Here is a 24,369-nt window from a genome sequence, read left to right on the forward strand (position 1 = left end):
AGCTTTGTGTGGAAATGATGAAGGTGGTCGTGTATGTTTACATCTGCTAGTTCTTGCATATGCAAATATGTTACGCTATTTCAATGATAGTAGAAACAGCCATTTTGGCTCAACAGAAAGTAGAAACAACCAGATCCTTTTCTTATGTCATTGTTGTGAACTGTTATGTAGCTTAAAAGTTAATATAAAAATTAATTGTAATGTGGGAACTCCCAAGTGAAATGGCATTTCTCAGTATCCTGAAGAATGCATAGAACTTATTAAACATCAAAAAATTATTTTTTTCTTCTTGATAACTATTTTAAGAATTTTGGCTGAAACTTGCTGATTATTTCAGTGTGATAATGATTTTAGTTACTCGGTGTGTGTGTGTGTATGTGTGTTCTTTCTGAATATTTTTTGCATGGAAAAGCAAGACAAAATGTGTTAGGATAAATAATTCTTGCCGTCATCTTCTGGTTCTCTCCTCTTTTTTGCCCCTTCCAATCTCAACTTCAAGGAAATGACTTCCTCCATTTTACGTTGTCCTACTGACAGAAGTAGGGTGGTGCCCTGTAATATGTGCACGACTGGGTAAGAGCAGTGTTAGAGCTAGTGTGCTTGATGTGCTGTTCATACAGAGTGCCTGGCAGTGTGGGAATTACTGATTAGAAATGCCATTTTAAAGCCCTTTCCAAAAGGAATAGCCATCCCCCAAAAGGAATAGCGTTTCCAATATTGGTTTTGTGTTCTTGCTCCTTGCCTTTCTTCTACACTCTGTTCTGACTTGGATATTGCTTTCCTTTGTTGCTGTAGAGCCCTGAGCTAACTCCAGTCTACTGTACTGTGCTACGTTGTTAGTTTACTCAACCCCATCTCTTAGTTTGTATCCTTAGTACCTAGCACAATTCTTGGCCTATGGCAGATGTTTGAGAAGTGAATGGGAATTAAAGGAAACAAAGGATATGAAGTTCGTTTTAATGATAACCATTCACTGATTCAGAGAATTTCATTAGTGCTGCAACTAGTCTGTGTAGCAGTTTTTAACTGACATTTTACTTAAATGGTCAAAATTATGGAAGTCATACTTTCTTTTGTTTTCCTGCTCTGCTGAGATCTTCCATATTTCTTCATCCAAGCTTGCAACCCATTTATTACTAGTGGAAGGTAGTTAAGAGGTAGATTTTCTAGGAGTTGGTTTACATTTTGATATCAACACTTGAGCTAGACTTCAGATATAGTATTGGTTTGGGGAGACACTAATAGATTCTCAGGATAATTTAAAGATTTTTTTTTTACCAATTTTTAGAAATGAGTTTTATTGTCAAAATTGAGTGAATAAAGAGTAGGTCCACTATTGGACTGTGTGGACAACTTGAAATGGTTTTGAATAAATAGGTATTACCTCTACTGCAACTCTTTCAGTTCAGTAATTGTTTAGTGAACGCTTTCTATGGCAGGCATTGTGACTGATGAGAGGGACATAAAAATAAATTAGTAGTTCCTGTCCTCCAGGACCTCACAATCTTGTGAGTCACGTAGGTCAGCAAATCATTGCAATATGGTGTGATATGTGCGGGACGTGGTACAAGAGGGTGGTAGTTCTGCTGAGGAAAGGCTGTACAGTTAAGGAAGGAGACATCTAAGTTGGTTCTGGAAACATGGGATTTTGTGAGGAGTTAGGGTGAAGGGCAGTCTGGGTACAGAGACCTGTATGTTAAGGCAGTATACTATAGTGGTTTAAGAGAGTGGGCTCCAGACCCAGGCTCTAGATTCAAATCCAATTTCTTCCATTTACTAGAAACCTTTTATACCTCTGTTTTCTCATCTGTAAAATGGTGCTAATATGTTTTACTTCACAAGGTAGTTGTGATAACTAAATATGTGTTATGTAACTTCTTACAGCAATGACTCATACATAGTAAGTATTTTAGCTTTTTTTATTATATTCAAAGACCTACATAGCAGTATGTGTAGAACTACATAAGTGTGAGAGAATCCTGAGTTGTTTTGTATCACACAATTGTGTGTGAGGGATGAATGGGCTATAGCTAGATTGGTAGGCAGCTGCTGATAATGAAGGGCTCTGTGTATCTAAGTTGAAGAATTTTGAGTAGGGAAATAAGATCATAGAAGCCTTATTTTAGAAAGATGGTTCTGTTGGCAGTCTGGAGGAGTATGCACTGTGAAACTGTCCAGCTAGGAGATGATGAATTCCTGACACTGTACCTAGGGTTGAGGATAATAGACAGACTGGGGAGAAGTTTAGGAGGTAGAATCTATAGTCATTAGTAGTGGACACTTGGAGTCTATAAAGTTCAGATTTTAAAATAAGCAGAGCAATTTTTATCTAAACATAGATTTCCCCTTTGTTGCCTGTCTTTGTGGGTGCATAGGGAACACATGCTGTCTGTCTATAGTCTCTGAAACTCAGGTTTAGGTAGCATAGATTATGACAATAGTTAAAATTCACTCTTAATTGTTTCTATATAACATGATATTTCTAAGGCTGAATTTTTAAAAATCGAGATTACTATAATCATTACTACTTAATGGAAATTTCTTTCCTGCTATATGTTGTGGACTGTAAGGTAAAGAAAAGCTAGGGCCAGAGATGTACTTCTAGTCCATGTACACAATAGTTGGGACAGATACTAGGCAGTACTGTATTGATTTATGCATTCATTTGGCAGCACTTATTAGGTCTCTGCGTGTCCCAGAACTGCATTCCATGCTGGAGATAAACATGATTAATATATCCCTGCCCTCAAAGAATGTCTGCTGTGGAAATAAGGCACTCTATAAAAGAAATAAAGCACAAAGAAGTACTAAATTCTGCTGAGGAAGAGGGGATTAAAACTTCTCAGAAGAAAAGATTTTTGAGGTGGACGTATATATGTCACTGGTTAATTGACAGGTGGGAGTTTGTTAGAGGAATAAAAAGAGCCAGCCAGACAGCATGTAAAAACTCAAATATATAAAATGAATGGCATTCAGGAAGCTGTGAACAATTTGGTATAACTGGTGTGCAGGGTTACAAAAGGGGTAACAACAGGTTATTAGGCTGGCCAGTGGCAGGAGCAGGATTACAGAGAGCCTTAAAGCCAGGCTGAGGAGTCTGGACTTTATTATTCAGGATTGGGAAACCATCCAATGGGCATAAAAGATGATTACTGTAGCAGATGGGAGAAAGTGAGGACTGGAGACAGGCTGACCAGCGAATTCAGAATTCTGGGCCAGGGATGTCTAAGCCAAGGTGGTGGAAGTGGGGATAGAGAGAAAGGGAGAGATATCAGTATGTAGCATCAACAGAAGTGTGCAACCAACTGGATGTGGGGAAAAAGGAGAGGAAAAAATCTAAGATAATTACCAGGTTTCTGGTTTGGGTCACTAAGTGGACAGTAGTTTCAGAGTCTAGAAAACACAGAGGAGCAGGTTTCGGTAATGAACTGAATTTTGAACACACTGGATATGAGTTGCCTGTCAGCCATTTGGGTAGAGATATCTAGTAGGTAGCTGAATGCATGGGTGTGGAGCTCAGTGCACAGATACGGGCAGGAGATAAGAACTGGGAAATCCAAAGTATGGAAGTGGCAGATGGAAGTCATAGGAGTAGGTGAGACTTCCCAGGAAGAATGTGCAGAGCAAGAAGGGAAAGGGACTGAGGACAGAATGCTGGGGACCAACCTAGGGATCCCTAGTATGTTAAGGGCAGTTGCCTGGATTTGAGTTATTTTTCCCTGTTTCAAAAATCTTAACAGGAAACATATATACTTAAGATGGGCCTGCGCAGGCCCAACTAAGATCTCATGAAGGGTAGTTCTTTGAAATGATAGTTCTTCAAAAATGAGATCCTCATGGAAAGAATCAACTAACCCTTCTTTAAATTAGGGGCACTGGAGTGTTATTTTGTAGCCTAGATATATAGCAACTAAGTATGTTAGCACTAGTTATATCACATCAATTTCCAAAAGTTCTTAGGTGTCATATATGCTATTCATTGTGAATTTTACTTGACCCATTTTCATGAGATGAGGGATTAATGTTCCATAGAACATACTTTGGGAAATGCTGCCCAACTCTATGGGTTTGTTTCAGCAGATAGGGCTATTTACTGCCTTAGACTACTTTCTTATCCCCAGAGCTGATGTATGTTTTATGTTGCTACCTGCAATAGTCTTGCCAGTTGGCAAACCACATCCCAACATGTTCAAAGCTGTACTGATTAAATATTCCTGTGTGTCATCTCTCAAAGAGCCCAACCCATAATTCCTCACCTTTAACAACTCCCTCATTATAAGGCACTTAAGTGTGGTGGTCAACTTTCTGTTAGTGTATATGGATAGTGTCTACATTAGGGATTATCCATCTGTTCTCTCTACCCATTCAGCATACTTTAGATTTGCATTTCTAACATGACATTAGCAAGTGAGGACTTCTCAAGCCACAAATATGACATATTATAATATTTTTTAATATTTACATTACATTTTTTTCTATAATAAATTTAAAATTATTCACTGTAGGAAAAAGAATAAAGGAAAAAGTTAAATTGCTTGCAGTCCTATCATTTAAAACTAATTACTATTGATATTTTTATATACTTCATTTTTATATGCATGAATCAGGATATTTTCATCCACAAATAACAGAAAAGTAGATCCATATTAGCTTAAATCATAGGGGTTCATTATCTTACATAAGAAATTTGGAGGTGTGGGCTCTTTTAGGATTGATTCATCTCATCACACATTGGTATTGGAGGTCTGGACTGGCTTGTCTGACATTTTTTGGCTTTCTGATTTTGGATGCAAGTAGCTACTACAGCTGCTATATTTTCCCTTGACAATGTCCAAAACAGGAAGAAAGATGAACTTTTTTTCTTGTACATCTCTCTCTCTCCTTATCTAGAAGGAAAAATCTCAGAATGCCCCCCTTTGCAACATAGACTTCCCTTTATGTCTCTTTGGCCAAGTCCGAGGTACATGTTCACATTGGAAGGGTGAGCTGTCACAGTTCACCCTCAGACTAGGAAGGGACCCATTCTCTCTGAGTGCATTGCTGTCTCATTCTGAACAAAATTGGAGTTTTGTGTACAAAGAAAGACTTTAGAGATGCAAGTAGCAGCATCTGCAAAATTTTATTGATATGCACTTAAAATATCTTTTAAATTGAATGTTTTTATTACTTCTCTCTATCATCTTGGATAATCAAGAGTTAAATATATATTTGTTGAGATCAAGGGACTCAAAAATTGGGGATGGATGGGTAGATAGGAGAAGTATATAAACTGAGTATTTTTATTGGTAAATAAAGTAATACAAAATTATAGTAGTTCATTTAAAGCTATGAAGCTTGAATGAATTTTTATGATAGGACTTAAGACTTAAGAGATTTATTTTTTTGTATTTGTTTGTTCATTTGTTTTGATTTTGTAGTAGACAGCTTTGGGCTAGGCTTCTAAACCTTCCCCCAGGAATCATTCTCCTTTGCTATTGGAGCAGCTTGCTGCATGAGTTTGAGAAACCTGGTTCTAGAGCTACACCCCAAACACTCTTCTATGCTTTATCTGAGTGATAGGTTTATTACAGCCATAACTATTCCCCCCCCCCCCCCCCCGATCAACCAAAGATCTACTGGAAAAGTTCTACTCCACAAACAACTGGACCTACAATTTTGATGTCATGCCACCAGGTGGTGGCAGTGTCAAAGTCATATGTATCCTTAGTTTCATGGGATAGCCATAAATTCAGTTTGGCCTGTTTTTCCCTCAAAAAGTATATCAATATTTTATATTTTTTAATATTTCAATATTCCTAATGTCTCTGGATGCTTTGTGTATTTAGAAGTTTCACAAAACTGGCCCTGCTAGTTGGGTGCTTTTTGTGTTTAAAGTATGGTTTTTACTTGACCAAAGGGCATGGTTCAAACTTCCAGGCCTGCATTTCATCAGATTCACATATAGGGTTTTGTTCAGGTTCTGTAGTATTTATATTTATTTATAACCATAAATTTCTTACACTGTAACTCTTTTTGAAAAAATAGCTTTCAATTAGATGCAAAACAATCTCAATTTTGAATTTTGTCAATTATTTTGTTTTTTAAACCTATGTGCATTTTGACTTTTCAGTAATTTTTAAAAATATGTTTAAAATTGATTTTAGAGAAGGAGGAAGGGGGAGAGAGAGGAACATTGATGTGAGAGAGAAACTTCAGTTGGCTTCCTCCTGCATACCCCCTACTGGGGATTGAGTCTGCAACCTGGGCATTCACCCTCACCCGGATATGAACCAACGACCTTTTGGTGCATGGGATGATGCTCAACCAACTGAGCCACACTGGCCAGAGCTCAATAATTTTTAACACTTAAAAGTGCCTCACATCTTTGTTTGGCTGCTCTCAACTCTTGAGTTAGTTTATAATCCAAATGTGTGAGGTCGCTCTCTTCACTCTGCTAAAGCTATTTAGGCTATGGAAGAGAAGGCATTAGTTTGCCTTTCTAATCCAGTGAAATACAAATTTTCTTGACTCTTTCTACTTTACAAGCAGAAATAGTAAAAGAAGAAAGATCATTATTCTGTGTCATGAGCAAGAAAACATCCGTGCAAGGAGTCACTCACACACGTTTGTGTCTTTCCACAATGCCAGGTTATTAGGGGAGACCTCCCCAGTAAGCCAACAGAGTCACATGCAGGTTACACACAGGGGGGGAGCTTACTCTGTAGAAACAAAGTCCAGTCACTGGTGGCGTCCACGGGTGGAGAGGCGGGCGTGGGTCTCAAGCCAGGTGGCTGCAGTGGCAGCACGCATCTGGTGGAGTGGAAGCCTCCTTGGGCTCTGAGCGTGGCCCGTGGTACAGCCAAGCTTGAGCACTGGGCAGTCGAAGCTCCGAGTTGTTATAGTCTGCAGTGAGCAGCAGTCCCGCTCATATCAGTGTCCAGATGGCGTTCTTACACGAGTGTCCAGACTTCTGGTTTTGGACAATTACATGGCTCCTGTTTTTATATATAAATACATCTTTGTAGTGTTTATTTTCTTATGATTGATTCATAAATGTAATGTTTCCTTAAAAGATAAATTTTAAAGTTTTAGATACTCTTAACAAGACTTTTAAAATATATATAATTTCAAAGTAAATGATACTGACTTTTTTCTTTAAGGAAAAATGAAAGATACAGAACCTGTTTTTTTCATGACATATTGTACATGGACTTTGATAAAGCCAAAGACTAATCTGGATTCTCTTGCTATTACTTCTTTTCCCTGTTCCCTGTTTCTTGACATTCTTTCCCACCTATGAAAACTTCTATCCTCCTTCCCTAATGCTTTGGAATTTTTTTTTATTTCTAAAAAGGAGAAAATCAGAATTCCAAAGCAGCCAACTTGAACCAGTCTTTCTGTTCCTCTTATGAATAGGCAGTTCCTCCAGGCAGTGAATTAGCCCTTTAGAAAACATTGGCATTATGTTTCTCAACCTTGAGTGTCTGGTATAGGTGGCTTGGAATGTATTAAAGAGAAGCATTGTGTCAAATCCTCAAATCTAAAGATGAAATCTGGTTCTTACTAATTATAAGTAGTTTTTGTTGTTGCTGCTGCTGTTTTGTTCTGAGTTACTGGATTTTTAAAAATTATTGTTTGCTTTAGTGAAAGTTGGAAATGGACTTGTTGCAGTATATAGTTGGTTCTTGCTTTATGTTATAGAAATGTGTAGGGAGAGTTTGCTCTTTAAAGGAATCCTGTACTGAATACCTTCTATGAATATAGAGCATCACTCCTTTTTCTACTTTTGTAAATGTGGAGTTTTCTATTTCTTATGGTGAGAGAAATGTTGATATTTTGTTTAAGTTCAGGCTGCAGTATTTAGCAATAATTCATTTTTGTTGACGAACTCGATAATATCCTCCCATATTTTAATAGCTTGTGTATTTTTGTTGAGTTTGTCACTGAAAGAATAGGTTTTGTTTAGAACAGTAGTTGTCCTGTGGTGCCCCCAACCAGAAGCATGAGAATCGCCATCACCTGGGAGCATGTTAGAAATGCACATTATTAGGCTTCACCCCAGACCTACTGTTCAGAAGCTGGGAGGTGGAGCCTCGCAACCTGTGTTTTAACAAGCCCTTTGGGTGAGTCTGGTATATGCTAAAGTCTGAGAACTACTGGTTTAGATAATATCTGTACAGCTCTTATCACTTGAGGCCTGGGTTTGGTTTAATTCCAAGATACGCATTAGGAACTATGGCAATATTGCTTCTAAGAGATGTGTAGATGAAACACTGATAGCAGAGGCCACCTCACGTGAATTGCTTTCATTGTTTCCAGTAGTTGAGATTTTAAGAACTAAACAGAGAGCCAAGAATCCTTCACTATTGAGCTGAACCAAATTGCTTCAGTACTTAGGATACTTAGCAGAAGCTTCTCATTTGTTTACATCATTTAGATTGTGTCTCCCTTCATTACCAAGGTACTAAATCTGACAAATCATGAAATCACATTTCAGATAAATAAGGTTATTTTCAAAGTTAAGGAATTCCTGAATTAGTTCTCTTTCAAATGCTTTTAAATTGTAAATAATTACAAGCAGACAGACAATACCTGGAAGACACTTCATTAATGTAATTAAGATGTATCTCCATTAATTATTAACTTATATAACAACTTATTTTTAAATGTTTATAACATCTACCTATCTGGTTACTTTAAAAACGTTTTTAATGGAAAAATGTTATGATAATATGTATATGTGTGTATGTGTATTTTTTCATTGTATGTGTACTTTTTCAGCAGTTCTTTATTGCTGAAATTAAATGTTACATGCATTTATTAATTATTTTAAGTGGATCCTTCAGGGTGGGTTATTAATTTTTTAAATACGGTGTTATTTTATAAATGGGAACTTTTTTTTTTTTTTTTAAAGATCTCCTTGCTAAATATAGGGCTTTAGAGCTTATTTTGGCTCTAAAATCTACAGCAGACTTTTGTTTTTTAACTTAGGAAGATAATTACTCTCAAGAAGAGGTATAACTGGTTTGGTGGTGGTGTCTTCTTGGCATCGCACATGGGTCTTGTTCATGCTGTGGATTAGAATCAGTGATGAGAGAACCATTAGGGAAGGCTGACAATGTTCCCTTTATGCATATTGAGAAATGGAAGATTTCCTAAAGCTAGGGTAAAGCTTTCAACTTTTTGAAGATACTCTTTGTGATTTTTAAGCAAAAAGGGTTATCTAAATATTGTTTACCCTTTTCATATAACTAGGTCATATTGTGAAAGGCCAGTTTCTTATAATCAGCCAAGAGAAATCATTCATTCAATCATTAATTTTCTAAATTTTACAGCTCAAGAAAGAGGGAGGATTGGAACATATTTTAAGAAGGCTCTTAACCAATCAAATAAGTCTGTAATTTCTGACTAGTTTATAGCAAAATTCGTGGTGGCGAATTTAGTATTGGGAATTTCCTGTGATTATTTATTTAGTCATGGGCCCAAGTGAGATTTAAAAAGTTGAGGAGGGAAGCAATGTTCTGAAATTAATGAGTTCTTTTTGGCAAGGGCCCAGCCACACGCTAATGAATATTCTATATCTATGGTCTCTTTATGCTGGTATTATTTAATCCATTTTCATATATAATTTACTACTTTCTAAGCTTAGTACACTGCTTAAACCAGTCATTTCTAAGGTACGTAAAACATGCATAAAATTGGCCACAGGCTAATAGATATTTTTGTTCTCTGAGAACCTTAGACTATAAAGTATCAATTTCTCATAAAGTACCTTATTTATATAAGTGATCCATTCGTTTTTTACTTTGTTAGTGAAATAGGTCACAATATTATGAGTCTATAAGAAACAATTTAGGGATTTAAGAAGACTACTCTAGAAGTGAAATGAAATTTGAAGAGAATTTATATAGAACAGATTTTGAATTTTCAAATTCAGTTTTGAAATAATATACCTCAAATTATTTGGGATGGGGTTGGGGAACCTGGTAAATAAAACCTAGAAAAGATTGAAAGCATATTACTCATTTTTCTGCATAGGATAGGAAGAAATATTTTTTAACTTCTTTTTTTTTTTTTTCAGATTGTCCTAATGGTTCATAGTACTTCATTTTCTTCTAATTTAGTTCCCAGTGTAGTTTTTGACTTTTTTGTTACATTGACTTGAACTGAAGACAAATCTCATTGTGTCTTTTTGACTCAGAAGCTTCCTGTTTAGCAAGTTTATCTTAGCAAACCATTTTGTTTTACTTCTCTAGTTGTCTGAGGGAAACCAGAAGCACGCAAATCTACAGAAAAGCATCGAGAAGGCTAAAATTGGCCGACATGAAACGGTAAGTTTGTGTCTGTAGATTCTTTAATAATGCCAATTCTAAATAAAAGAGTGAGGGCACACAGCTCCCTCTGAGGAGTATGCCACTTCTACCAGAAGAGAAGTGAGTCACAGAAAGGGACATGAACGTTTGACCTGGTAGGATTCACTAATTGCGAATCTAGATTTATTATTATTTTATTGTATTGTATATGGCAGTATAGCGTAGAAGCATAAACTTTGGAGCCAGACTGCCTGGGTTTGAGAGGCTCCTAAACTCTCTGTTCTCAATTTTCTTAGTTGTAAAATGGGGAATAATAAAATCTACCTCGTTAGGTATTTCTGTGGATTAAATTAACATTGGCAAAGCACTTAGAAAAGAACCTGGCATAAGGTAAGACCTATATAAATGTTTATATGTGTTTTTAAGAGTCTTGTTTTTTAAGTCTTGGCACAGAACAGATGGAAAATTATCAATATAATATTCTTATGGCCTTGTAATATTTCTAAATTATTTAAATAAATATTGACTTACTATTTTACTTTTAAAGTGCAATGTTCTCTAAAGTAGTGTGTTAGGGGTTTTTAAAAACCACTTCTCTTTTTAGTTTCATCATTATCTCAGGTATGTGTGGATTTATGACTTGAGAAAATATTGAAGATCAACATCAACCACTAAGCATTCCATCCAGGCTTCTATCTGTACCATTTGATTGTGGAAGAGACTTAAAACCGTCTCACATTGTGGAAAAGACTACCTGTCAGGTTTACATGATTTGTGAATACCATATTAGCACAGCTTAGGAGAGATGTACTCAGTGGCCACTCTTGTGAAACTGCTTTTCAAAGTCGTTTCACATACCTTCTTCCATGGGAATAGTCAGCACAGCCACAGACAGGATCTGGAGAATGGTAGTTTCTAAAGAATACTCACGGGAAGGGAAGTTCTGGGCATAGCCTGAAGCTGTTATTTCTTCCTCAGTTGATAGCAGCAGTTGCCACTTCTTTGTTTGAGCCTTTTTTCTTCAACATTGGCAATAACTTATAGAAGCACCTTCAACTAACGGTGACATACCCATGCCCACAAGTTGTCAGCCAGTCTGCTCCGTGTTACCCAGTCCACTGGAACCCTTGCAACTGGGAAAAAACCTGTAGCAAACCTCGTTGGTGCCTGCTGCTGTCAGAAGAGTATAGTAGCTCAGACAGGCTCCTGAGAAAGATGCACTCTTGTGTTCATCCTGGGTTCACCAGTCAGGACTTTACAGAAATAAGTAGCCCCTGTCTACCAGATATTATTTATGGTAATGATGCTGACAATGATGGTAAAGAAGAAATAGCTAACATAAATATTCTGCTTAATATGAGCCAGGCAGGTACTGTTCCAAATATATATTTATTGAATTCTGCCAACAGTAAAGGCGATAGCTACTATTAGTATTTCCAGTTTAGTGAAAGCACAGAGGTTGAGTATTTTGGGAAAGATCTCAGTGCTACAGCAGTCTGAGGTGGCTCCCAATTCCGGGTGTCTGGAGAGGGAGCATTACATTCACACAGATGTTCACCACTCCGCTTCTCCTGTCTTCGTTAGTTTTTTCTCTCATTTTTCACTGTGGAGCATGTATAATTCGGGTGTGGATGGCAAATAATGACCATCTTATATTGTAGTTATTTTTAAATCTCTCCTAAGCTGTGCTAATATGGTATTCACAAATCATGTGTGGCCATTGACACTTAAATTAAAATTAAATACAAATAGATTCAGTCTCACAGTACCAATAGCCATATTTCATGTACTCAGTAACCACATGTGGCTAATGTTTTCTGCGTTAGGACATTTCTATCATTGTAGAGTCCTGTTGGGCCCTGCTGCTTCAGAGCACGCTGCTCTGTACATGCATTTTTTTGTACAAATGCTTGCAAAGAGCTTTTTTCACTTTGGAACCAAAGAGAACAGAGAAAGGCAAAAGTAGAAAAATACAGTGCAGAAACACAAGCTAGCAAGGAACCTTAAACAGGCCTTAATAGCATGAAGTACTTAGTTTTGCCTCAGACTTATCTTCTAATTCTGTATCATAACCTTTACCAGTATTTGATTTTTGTTTGGACTTATTTTTCAAGTTTCACACATGAATTGAATACCAACAGCTCCATGACTTTTACCTGCTAGTGAGAATTATGGCTAGAAATTGCAAATGGCATTTTTTGGATCACATTGTATTTAAAAGCTTTATTCTTGTTTAACTTTAAAGGAAAGTGATGAGAAGCCACAAGCTACAATTCTGTTATTTCTGATATCTTTAAATATTTTTAAAGGTTAATCATCCTTAAAGGTTGAAAAATTATCTAAAACACTTTTAAGGAAAATTATATAATAATTGATGCTACCTTAAATATTATACATATATATGTAGACACAATCTTGTGAAACTACTCAAGTGGCAGTATGATTTTTTTTACCTAACATAAAATGACACAGTCTTTGAGTTCATACATAATCGGTAACCTCTTATTTGTTTATGAGCATTTCATTCTATGTACTCTCATTAGGTTAGTCGATATATATACAAGATGCTTGAGATGTCAAAGAAAAATTATAATTGAACTGTTCTTAAACTGTAAATATATGTAGGTGTATTTATAATATTGTCAAGGCCCAATGTACATCAGTTATGAGAAATAAAATGAAAATGTCTATAAAATGTATAACCTTATATGACATTTTGTTTGCCTTAATTATACATAAAACTATTTTAAATTCAGGAAGAGCGAACCAGGTTAGCAAAAGAGCTTTCTTCACTTCGAGAACAAAGGGAACAGCTAAAGGCAGAAGTAGAAAAATACAAAGAATGTGATCCGCAAGTTGTGGAAGAAATACGTAAGTTTGTGTCACATATTGAGGATTTTAACTTTGCTAATGAAAGAGACTTTGCAACCACCTGGTAACCTTTCTCAATGTATATGAAAATAAAGCCATTAATATTATTAATGTTGCATTAAAATTTCCTTTACGGAGACTTAGTGTTAAAGCATCGAATAGTGATAACTTTAAAATTAAAAACATTTCAAGGATAAGGAAGTTAGGTGGTGTAGAAGGATAAAGACATAAAATATAAGCTTAGGAAACTGAGTCAGAGAAGGAGCTAACTAGGCTCTAAGTACCTTGACTCTAGAAGGAGATCTATCAATATCTTCTAGAAAAAATGGTAGCAAAATATAAGGGTTTGCAAGTTGCAGAAATTCTGTCTGTGTGTTGACTTGCCTTTTGAATATACAATGATGTTTTGTCTTACTTTTAAACCAGAGTCTCCAAAACTTCCACTTTTAAATATTTTTAAATATTTATGTAAAGATAGAAATTTGAATATTTAAAAAAAATGAAAGGGTGTATTATAAAGACACAGCACTTAATTGTTAAGGAAAATACAACTTTCTTCACATTTTTCTGTCTTAGCCTCTCTTTTCATTTAGGAAACTTGACCAAGTGAAACTTTTAGAAGAACTGACATTATACTACGTGATTGAAGATTTTAAAAGAAACTGAAAATATTTGGCACTTTAAAATTAAACTGAGAATAGTTTGATAACAATTAAGTTATCCTTGGTGGTATTCTTTACAGTTAAAAAAACTCGCAGTTCAATTAGTGTAATGTAAAGTTCAACTTAATTTTAGAGATAGGTCCCTGCTTTGCACAGCTCCAGGAGGCACATTCACGTGCATGTACACAGCCTACATGGTGGTATTTATTGGCTCTGGCTGCGCCGACTATCCACGGTGATTTTCAGAGTGGAGGCAGAACCCCCCGAGCTAGTCATTTTCTATAAATTAGGTTTTTGGGGAGACATGTTAGTTATTTCATGCTGCCCACAGGTTCATTTCATTTATCAACATCCTGCAGAAGAAAGTGCTAACCAAATCTACTGCTACAAAATTAATCACTTTAGTTTGTTTTAAAGTTTTAAACTAACATCAAGTGACCCTCAGTGAGCACATCAAAGCGGCAGGAGACAGATTACTACCAGGAAGCTAGGCCTGCTCATACTTCATCTTTAATAGAAAGATGACATCAGTGTGTGTCTTGTCTAGAGCAGCTTCTCAGGAAAAAGAACTTTAAGAACAGTTTCCTTACCCAGACTTACTACCTTCAGCTGGTTTATTTTCAGGATCAGAATGCTGTGCTCTTTATCAGTTCATCATGAAAATTCTGTTTTCACACAGTAAAACAGTAACCAAATCTGATCCTTTATTTGTTATTCTTACTTGGTTCTGCCTTGCTTCCTAATTTCAGTTTTGTGTAATTCTTGGATGTTTTCCTTTACCAACTCTTTGCTTACCTGTTTCATTCTTTTCTGTCTGGGACCCACAATCAAGGCTTCTGCTTTTCTACTCTGTGATCCCCTTTGTACAGCTGTTTAGATGACCCTGACTGATATCACTTCTGCTTATGACCTCTCATTTTTATAGTACTTCATAATTTTGATTTCATCTGTCCTCTCAGAAATGACTAAGACTCTTATTTAGGCTTACAGAACTACTCCAGCATATACCAATGGTGATCCTAAGGTAGTGAATCATCGTGAGGTACAGAAAATCATCAGGGATAGAGAATTGTGCCAGACTGATTCATGAAATAGGAAAACTTTTATTTCAGGCATGTAATTTCAGATGTTACCATTTCTTGTACCTCTGAATCCAGCAGCAGGTTTGGCAAGTGCATCACCTCTTAAAAAGAAAAATAAAACTTGAACAAGTTTCAGGGTATATAGTGGGTGATGGATTTTCTGGAGAGCAGAAAGCATAGTTGAGGAGGAAATTATAACTAATTTTATACTGGTTGCCCTAATGCTGCTGTTCTTCTTAACCCTTGAATTTAAAAGCTTAGTAATTTGTTTCTCAACCCAAGGAAAACATACCAATGTGAATGAGTATTATGAGTATGAGATCTAATTGAGAGGAAGAAGTTTTCTGGTTTAGAGTGAGTTAAGAGACTTTATCATTCTTCATCAACATGAGACCTAGATTATCTTTTAATATTTATTTATGCAGCCACATAATATGGATCTATATTTGAATCCTATAGAATGTGTGATGATGAATCTATTACAGATATGTTCATTTTTTACATTTTCACATTGTACACTTCTGATCTTAATAGAGGAAGGGAATGAAAGGATAAGTCCTTCCTTCCCGGCTTTGTGCTGTGTGTTTCCTCCATTAAAAAATACTATATATTTTTATAGACTACACTAATTATAGAAAATTACAGCATATTTAATAGACAGGACAATTACATTATTCCATAAATATATTTTAGATTTCAAAGTAAGATATCTTTTTCTATATAAAGCTACCAAACTACAATCCAAAGGGGTGGGATGGGGACCATCAAAGCCTACATACCTGTATACAGAATTTGTAGTCTAACTTCAGTTTATAATTTTACAGAGAAATGTACAGTTTCTCTGCTTTTAAAATTCAGCTAAGAAAACTTTATTCAAATGTGGCACTTCTACTTCCAGCCAAGATAGTAATAGACTGCATTTTTCCTCTGATATATTGAAACAACAATATATGAAATAATGGTTTTCAAGATATTTGATATCAGACAACAAAGGACAGTAGTTATTAGAACAAAGTAAGCCTTACAGTTGTTCCACCTTATTTTGTTGAGAGTTTCCTGTCTGTGGCACAAGGAAGGAGAACCCTGGCAGAGCCCTGCAGACTCCCTTAATTGAGAAGGAATTGAGAATCAGGGAGATCAGTGTGGCTAGAGCTGATGTAGGTCAACGTACTAGAGAGGAGAGAATTATATAGAAAAAGAACCCTGGATATCTACAGAGGATTTCTCTCAAGTATTCAATTCATGCATATGAGGAAACTGCCCAAAGCTGGGGAAAGAACAATCTCCAAGGATTAGAAGGAACAGTGCCAGGCACTCACATAGGACTGGGTATAGTGCCTACCTTTATCAGCCAGACTGGAAAAATTTATAATTCAGAAGTCATTGGGTAGAGTACTCAAGAAGGTCTTGCCTACTCGCAACCCACCTAACAAGCCATAAGAGCAAGTCTTGAAAGCATCAAAGTGTTTCAGAGTAACTTTTGGCATCACAGAACAAGTTGAAGAATATTTATAGGAGCACAAAAATATCTAGCACCCAAAATAATAAAATTTATAATGTCTGGCATACAATGAAATATTACCAAGTATGCATGCAAAGAAGTAGGAAAACACGATCCTTGATGAAAAGAATAATCCATTAATCAATACTGGCCTAGAACTGACACAGATGGTAAAATTAGAAGACTGTATAATATTATAAATTATTGTAACTATATTCTATATATTCAAAGAGTTAAGTAGAAGCATGAAAGATATAAAAAAGACTCAAGTCAAACTTGTGGAGATAAATACTTCTGAATTGGAATGACAGCAGATTAAATTTCACAAAAGAAAGGATTAGTTTATTTGAAGACATAGCAGTAGAAATGATCCAAAATGAAGTTTAGAGAGAAAAAAATTTTTTTTAATGAAAACAGCATTCATGAGATGTAGGACAACTTCAAGTGACCTAATGTATTTATAATTGGAATCCCAAAAGGAGTGTATGTTGTAGGGTAGGAGAGGTTTCCAGGCCAGAAAAATATCTGACAAAATAAATATCAGAAATAAAGGCTAGTCATACTGACTAATCCAGGCAGCTAACTCAATTGGTTTGTGCAACTTTATTGAAGAAAAATAAATCAGTTACTAGCAAAGTTATTAGTTGGTCACTTATTCATTGACAACTTGCATCATTTATTCAGTGCTATATTAAGCAGTATATTGGAAGATAGATTAACTAATAACTCCAAGCCTCCTAACAATTTAAATGAAAATTATAAAATTTTTGAGACCCTATTTTGGAATACAAAGGGTGTTTGACTTCCATTTTCCATTCTCTGTAGAACAAGAACAGGTCATTCATTCCTTTATTGATATGCATAAAATACATCACAGTTTCTATTCTGCTGATGCTATAAATTCAATACCAATTCTTCAGCCACATCAGTTATGAGCATAAAGTATGTCATGTAACCTTAGGTCTCTAACAGTGGAAGATTTAAACAAGAATGGATGCTACTAGAATAATGCTGTTTCCTTTGATGTGACAATTGAGCATCCATCTGCTTCCTCCTCAGATGATTTCTTCAGCATGTCGGAGTAGTGAGGAATGGTTTTCGCCTCAACCAAGTTAGAGTGAAGACATTGGCCACATAATACACATGCTCCATTTTTTAAAAAATTCTGAATCTTGGGCAGCTGTTCTCTTGTAACTACTTTACAGTTTCTAAAAGCAGTTATTGTCCATATCTGGAAGAACTTAAGTCTCAAATGAGCATCTGAAGTGAGTGGAAGGAAGTAAACAAAAAATAAAACTAAAAAAGATGAGGTCTGATAGGGGAGCAGCCAGGTAAGAAAATCAAAAAAGGAACAGTAATTTAAAGTTCATTCCAGCTATAATGCAAGTTACTCTGACTTTAAGGTAGCATCACATGGCATATTTCTGAGTCCATTTTCGAGATACTCTGTTGTGCTTATCTCTGTCTGTTTTATAGATCCATGCAATCTCTTTCACTAGGGAGTCATCTAGGTTTGGATCACGTAGCAGTGAACAAATGGATAAAAGAACTTTAGAAATAGTTAATGCAGGAGACCACTGTAATCTCAGAATATCGAGACAAATGCTGCCATTACTTTTAATATTTGGGTGATAAATTCTTGTTATAAATGCAACCTTAGGTGGTTTGAAGAGGTAGTCTGTAGTCTGTAGGAAAATGAATTGTCAAAAAGAACACACCACCTTGATATAGGCTGTATCCCAATTGTGGCTTGCCAATGAAACATATCATCTCAACATTATGCTGGAGGGTCACGGGCCAAATCACTAAGTTCCTTATTAATCCATTTCAGTGCCATAGTCTGTACTTTGTGTCTGGCGCCTCACTATCTCGGAGTGTGCTCAAAGGTCCGGCCAAAACTCTGATTATCCTGACGGCGGGGAAGGATTGTCTCTTTGTCTCACACCGCCTCTGCCAGACACAGGCGCTGAGGGTCCCATGCCTCCCTCAAGCTGCTGCCTTGGTCTCCTCCCCACGAGGAAACTGGGTGCCTCCCTGGCCCTACAGGACTCATGCACACAACAAAAAGCAGCCACTTTTTTTTTTTTAAGTCTTCCCCTGAGGATATTTTTTCCATTGCTTTTCAGAGCCAGTGGAAGGAAGGGAGAGAGAGAGAAACATCGATTGGTTGCCTCCTGCACGGTACCCAACCAGGGCCGGGGATTGAGCCTGCACCCGAGGTATGGGTCCTTGACTGGAATCAAACCCGAGACCCTTCAGTACATGGGCCAATGCTCTAACCACTTAGCCACACCTGCAAGGGCAAAAAGCAGCCACTTTTAAAAACAATTTATCTCTTCCCAAAAATGTTATACATGGAGTTACCATTTGAACCAGCAATTCCACTCCTAGGTATATACTCAAATTGAAAACATGTTCACACAAAAATTATTATTATTACTATTTTTAATCCTCACTCAAGGATTCTTTTTCATTGTTTTTTTTTTGTTTGTTTGTTTTTTAGGGAGAGAGAGAGACATTGATGTGAGAGAGATGCATCAATTGGTTGCCTCCTGCAGGTGCAACCCAGGTATGTGCCCTTGACCTGGAATCAAACCCAAGACCCTTTGGTGCACCGGCCAATGTTCTAACCACTGAGCAACACTGGTCAAAGCCACAAAAATTATTAAAGTATTCATATTAGCAATAACAACCCAAATGTTCATCACTTGATGAATGGTTAAACAAAAAGTGGTATATCCATACAATGGAATAGTATTTGGCAATAAAAAGGAATGGAGTAGTGATACATGTTACAACATGGATGAAACTTGAAAACATTGTGGTAAGTCAAAGAAGCCAGACACATATTGTATGATTTCATTTATATGAAATGTTCGGAACAGGGAAATCTGTAAAGATGGAAAGTAGATAGGTAGTCTCCAGGAACAGGGGAGAGAGAGAATGTGGAGTGACTCCTGATGTGTATGGGATTTCCTTTTGGGTAATGAGAATGTTCTGGAATTAGGTGGTGCTGGTTGTACAACCATGTGAATATAATAAAAACTGCTGAATTATACACTATCATATAGTGAATTGTGCAGCATATAAATTACCTTTTAATAAATAAATGCTATCATATAAAAATATTTATGCCCATTTGATCATGGCATTATTATGTGCTATGTAGATTAACTTGAAGGACAATATAGACACAGACACATTCAATAGCACAATGTATAATTAAATGTAAGTAACTGTTTCCTCCTGTAGTGCTACTGTATGACCACTGAAATTTTTTTAGGTCAGGTTTATTGTGATCCTATATAAACACAGTACACTAAAATGCTTAACATTAAACTTAAATTATTTTATCTTTTGGTATTGTAAATCATTTGAGAAACACATCTCAGTTAAACTTATATGTTGTCTTTAAAGGAGAGTACAATAATGACATTTAGGAAGGGGAAAACTGTTCACTTTGACTTTCTATTAATGACTAATGTAACTGCAACTCTCTAAAATTTCCTTGGGAAGTTAAGCAGGTTTGTGAGATATAATATGTCACTATTTGAGCTTTTTTCCATAGTCATTTTATTTGTATAAACTTTTGTTCATGTAAGAAAAAGAATCTCTGGATAGGTGAAGGCGATTATGTGTGCACGCGTGTGTGTGTATGTATGTGTATATACGTGTGTGTGTGTGTGTGTGTGTGTATGTATATATATATATACATATATATTCCTTTTTCTTCTTCAGGTCAAGCAAATAAATTAGCCAAAGAAGCTGCTAACAGATGGACTGGTATGTATTATAGTGGCACTGCTAAACTGTAGTTAGACTTCTACGCTTACTGTGATGTGAAATGCAGAAGCTGTTGTGCCTAGGTTTGTTCAAGAAAAGACATTTCTGGAAATGCAGGTATTAAGCAGATTTTTATATATTAAATCATTTTAATTCCTTAAGGTTTAAAAAAAAATTTTATTGAGTCATTTTGTAAAGTATAAGATAGTTTTGAAAAACTAATGTCTGCTTCCAGTATAACTTTTATGTGACTTTTCCCAGATAAGCCACTTAGGCTAATCAAAGCCTTCATACAACTTTAAGAGTTTTGTGGAATCCTAAAGATTTGTCTTCTTGCTAATAATAACAGCTAACATTTGGTGGGGGCTGATTTTAAGCCAGGCATTATAAAAAGTGTCTGTGGTGCATTCTCATTTTATCTCTACAACAATCTTGTGAGGTAGATAGGATTATTATCCCTAATTTTAGAGTTGAAACAGACCATCAGGAAATCATGGCCACACAGGTGCTAGGCAGTAGAACAGGAATTAGAATCCAGCTTTTCTGAGTTCAGAGTCCAAGCTCTTAACCCCTACATGATAGTGTCTTCTCTGTATACCTGCCTTCCTGTAAATGCCTCATTAATCCATTTGCTAGTGGACATATCCTTGGTCTACACCAGAGATATTCTCCAAAATGGGAATTAGTATGGCATTATCTATGTGTCTTAAAGTTTAGAAGAAAGTTCTCAACTTTAATAATTGCTGTGAATTATGTACAAGTATGATTAGTATTATTAAAACCTGTCTGAAAATTAGTGATTTTTTTCAGTATTAATTATAAAATAATGGTAATTGAACTGTTCCATCCTGGTAAGAGTTTATAGTGCCTTAACATGTATTGCTCATCCTCATTCCGTTTCTGTGGGGGAGGATGGGTAAGATTGTATTGATGAAGAGATCAGAAAGCTTAAAGTCAAAGGTGATTAAGTTAGTCACTGGAAGAAAAAGATTTGAGTCAAGTTTCCCTGGCTCTATGTCCCGGCCTCTGTATATCTTAAAAAGGTTCAGAATCATTTTTCCTTGTCTATTTTAGAATTAAGTAAATTGGTAAAATCAATGTAATTGGCCTTTGGTTCCTATAAAATTACAATTTTATTTAGTATGAAGTTATTTCCTAAATAATGGAATGCGTTAGTGGTAAGAACAGAGAGGGATAAAATGACAAACTAACATCGAAGAAAAGAGAATAATGAGCCCTGGCCCGTGTGTCCCAGTTGGTTTGGGTGTCGTCCATTGTACCAAAAGGTGTTGGATTCGATTCCCACCCAGTCGACACACATGCCTGGGCTGCCAGCTGGGTCCCTGGTAGGTGCATACAGGAGGCAGCCAGTCAGTGTTTCTCTCTCATGTTGTCGTTTCTCTCTAAAAAGAATCAATAAAAACATTTTTAAAAAAAAAGAGAATAATCAATTATGTGTCCAATAAAGTCTAAATAAGTAATAAATACAGTGCTATCATATGGTCTGTGAAATTCAAAATTTTGAGTGAGAAAAAAAATAGCAAGTGGATTTTTAGGTTAAAAGTAAGGTAAGAGTCACAAAGTGATTTTCCCCAATAGTGCTCAGCAAAGCAGCTCAGCAAACAGTAAGAACAGGCAGCCTGTATACGGCCAGAACTTGACTCTGAAAGGAATCCAGGCTGTGTCCTCTGCTCTGTGACTCATTGAGCTTCTCGGACCTGCTTCCCTACCTGCTCAGTGTGGACAGTGTCTGCCTCTCATTTTTGGGGGGTTAAACAAGACCCCGGTCAGCCATTAGCGCAGTGTCGGACACCTGGATAAGTACCCCCTTCCCCTCTCTTAAAAAATGCTTTCATGCTTTCCAGTTGATCGTAAACTTCCAAAATTATAATTAAAAACATTTTTTGAACAACTTTCCCCCCCCATGTTCTTAGCTGAGAAAGAACCTGGAACTTTTAAAATCCTGTAGGAAGGAAGATATTTTTAGACTAGCAGGAACAGCTGTTAAGAGCCGTATTTCCATTTGAGGTTATAACTTGCTCCTCCCAACATAGAAGTGTTATGAAAAGATCATGGAGTTAAAGCAAATGGCACCTCAGAAAGCCTCTCAGTCTTCAAAACAAAACGGAAACATCAGACTTACAACTAAAGATTGTTATGTAATATTAGTTAAGGTTTGGTTTCTTTTTACTTAAAATGTTCCTAAAATGTACAGGGTGGGGCAAAAGTAGGTTTACAATTGTAAATTCAGAGTTTACTTGTGTATTTTTATTTATTAATTATTGTATTATTTTCTGTTTGAACAACTGTAACCTACCTTTGCCCCACCCTATATATAGGATTGAGAATATTTACTATTCAGTAATTCAGTATTTCAGTTTTATAGAATGAAAGATTACCTCAGGATACAAATATAACTAGAAATATCACATTTAAATGTTTTGTGACAGTAAATACACTTTAAATGTGATTTAATAAACTGTTATCTAACATCTTGCTTAATAATTAAGATAGTGGAGTTTTAATGACTGCCTGAGAGGCTTCGTAGTGCGTGAGGGGGATAGAGGTGGTGAGGTCCTAACACAGACTCATGCGTACGATTTTGCCCCTCCTGTTCCTATGTCTATCTTGGCTATGCCATCATACTGATTAACAGGAATTCTACCAGTCTTAATAAGGCTGTTTCTTTTTTAATCCATTTATAAAAATTTTCACATACTAGGGAAATTATTTGATGGGAAATGAACTATCAAAATTATGGGTAACACTGTGACATCCAGCTGCTCAAGGACTTGTTTAGTGGAGTCTTTTTGAATTGGTCCATTAAGCATTGTTGTGGAGAGGCTTTTGTTTGTTCTTCTGTTTGTTTTTAATCAGAGGGTTTATAATAAAGTGGTTTCTTGGCCTCATGGGAATCGGGAACTCCTTCCTGCAGAGACTATTGCCTTACTGTGCTGTCTCATTTTTTCCTCTCCAGCCCAGGTTTGAAGTCCATGTCTCCAAACTTCCTACTTCCGAGCCTGTATCTGTTCTCTCGTTTCCTGGAAATCGCTCTGCTCTCAAAGCCTTATTCTGAAAGCTGTCCACATAACACTTGATCTTTTTTTTCTAATATGCATATCTCTTTAAAATTGTTCAGTACTAAGTAGATTTCTCTCTATATTCTTGTGTCAGCTTCTTCTCTTATATAGGTTCTTTATGTTCTGGAATACCTGTAATACACTAAATACCTGTCTCATGTAGCAGAGGGCCCTCTGTAAGTATTTGACTGTGCAGACACTAGTGAAACTAAACATCATTCTGTAGCACCTCATGCTATTAGTATTTAGTATTCTCTCTTAGGTCCTTGTAAAAAGTAAAATTTGTTTTAGATTGTTTTAAAAAGGTAAAGATTTTTTTTTTTAAATATATCTTTATTGATTTCAGAGAGAGGAAGGGAGAGGGAGAGAGAGATAGAAACATCAATGATGAGAGAGCCATTGATCGGCTGCCTCCTGCACACCCCCAACTGGGGATCGAGCCCGAAACCCGGGCATGTGCCCTGACCGGGAATCGAACCCCGATCGCCTGGATCCTAGGTCGACGCTCAACCATTGAGCCACGCCTGGCTGGACAAGATTTTTTAAATATCTGTTGCTATTCTATAACACTTTAATTGAAAGAAAGGAGGATTTTTTTAACATTCTATTTGACGTGTTAGTAGTCACCTTAGAAATTAACTTTATTTTAAACATTTTGTTAATCACTATTTTATACTTGGAATTAAACTTCTTTTTTTGTTTGTTTTATAATTTTTATTTTATTAAGTGTCCCCAAATATTCCAAGTATAGTAAATAATGTGTTTTAAGTGGATCAAGTAGTGTTTATAGTAGAAGAAGCATTGTTATCCCTAGCATGAATGTAATGGTGATATGAAAAACTGTCATCTGTCTTGTCATTGTATAAAATAATTAACATTGAATTTTTATGAACCAGATATTGTGCTAGATTTTGTGTTTTTTTCCTATTCTTTCTTAATCAAAGTTACACATACACATAGTTCAAAGAGTCAAATATACATTTTTTTCCTGAATGAAAAACACCACTACCTTCACCTCTTCCCACTCCGTCTCCAGAACAAGCTCTTTTAACTCTTTTAGCAATTTTTTTTTGTTATTTATAACCATATCTCCAAATA

The 24,369-nt window shown here is 36.1% G+C and overlaps 1 protein-coding gene and 1 pseudogene across 6 annotated transcripts in view; one reads left to right on the forward strand and one right to left on the reverse strand.

The window, feature by feature from the left end:
* Nucleotides 1-24,369, forward strand: part of MND1 (meiotic nuclear divisions 1) — a 50,022-nt gene that overhangs the window by 17,668 nt on the left and 7,985 nt on the right. For all 6 annotated transcript variants that reach the window (XR_001602077.2, XM_016197771.2, XM_016197769.2 and 3 more), the window contains exons 5-7: nucleotides 10,236-10,310; nucleotides 13,049-13,163; nucleotides 20,147-20,191. Coding sequence is in view for 5 of the 6 variants with exons in the window: in XM_016197771.2 (XP_016053257.2) it covers nucleotides 10,236-10,310; nucleotides 13,049-13,163; nucleotides 20,147-20,191 (235 nt within the window). In the remaining variant the exon portion in view is untranslated. The remainder of the gene's footprint in view (nucleotides 1-10,235; nucleotides 10,311-13,048; nucleotides 13,164-20,146; nucleotides 20,192-24,369) is intronic.
* LOC107525589 (ubiquitin-conjugating enzyme E2 D3 pseudogene) lies at nucleotides 17,818-18,246 on the reverse strand (annotated as a pseudogene).

Source organism: Miniopterus natalensis, chromosome 4 (assembly GCF_054644295.1).
Source record: "Miniopterus natalensis isolate mMinNat1 chromosome 4, mMinNat1.hap1, whole genome shotgun sequence".
In the NCBI taxonomy this organism is placed as follows: Eukaryota; Metazoa; Chordata; class Mammalia; order Chiroptera; family Miniopteridae; genus Miniopterus; species Miniopterus natalensis.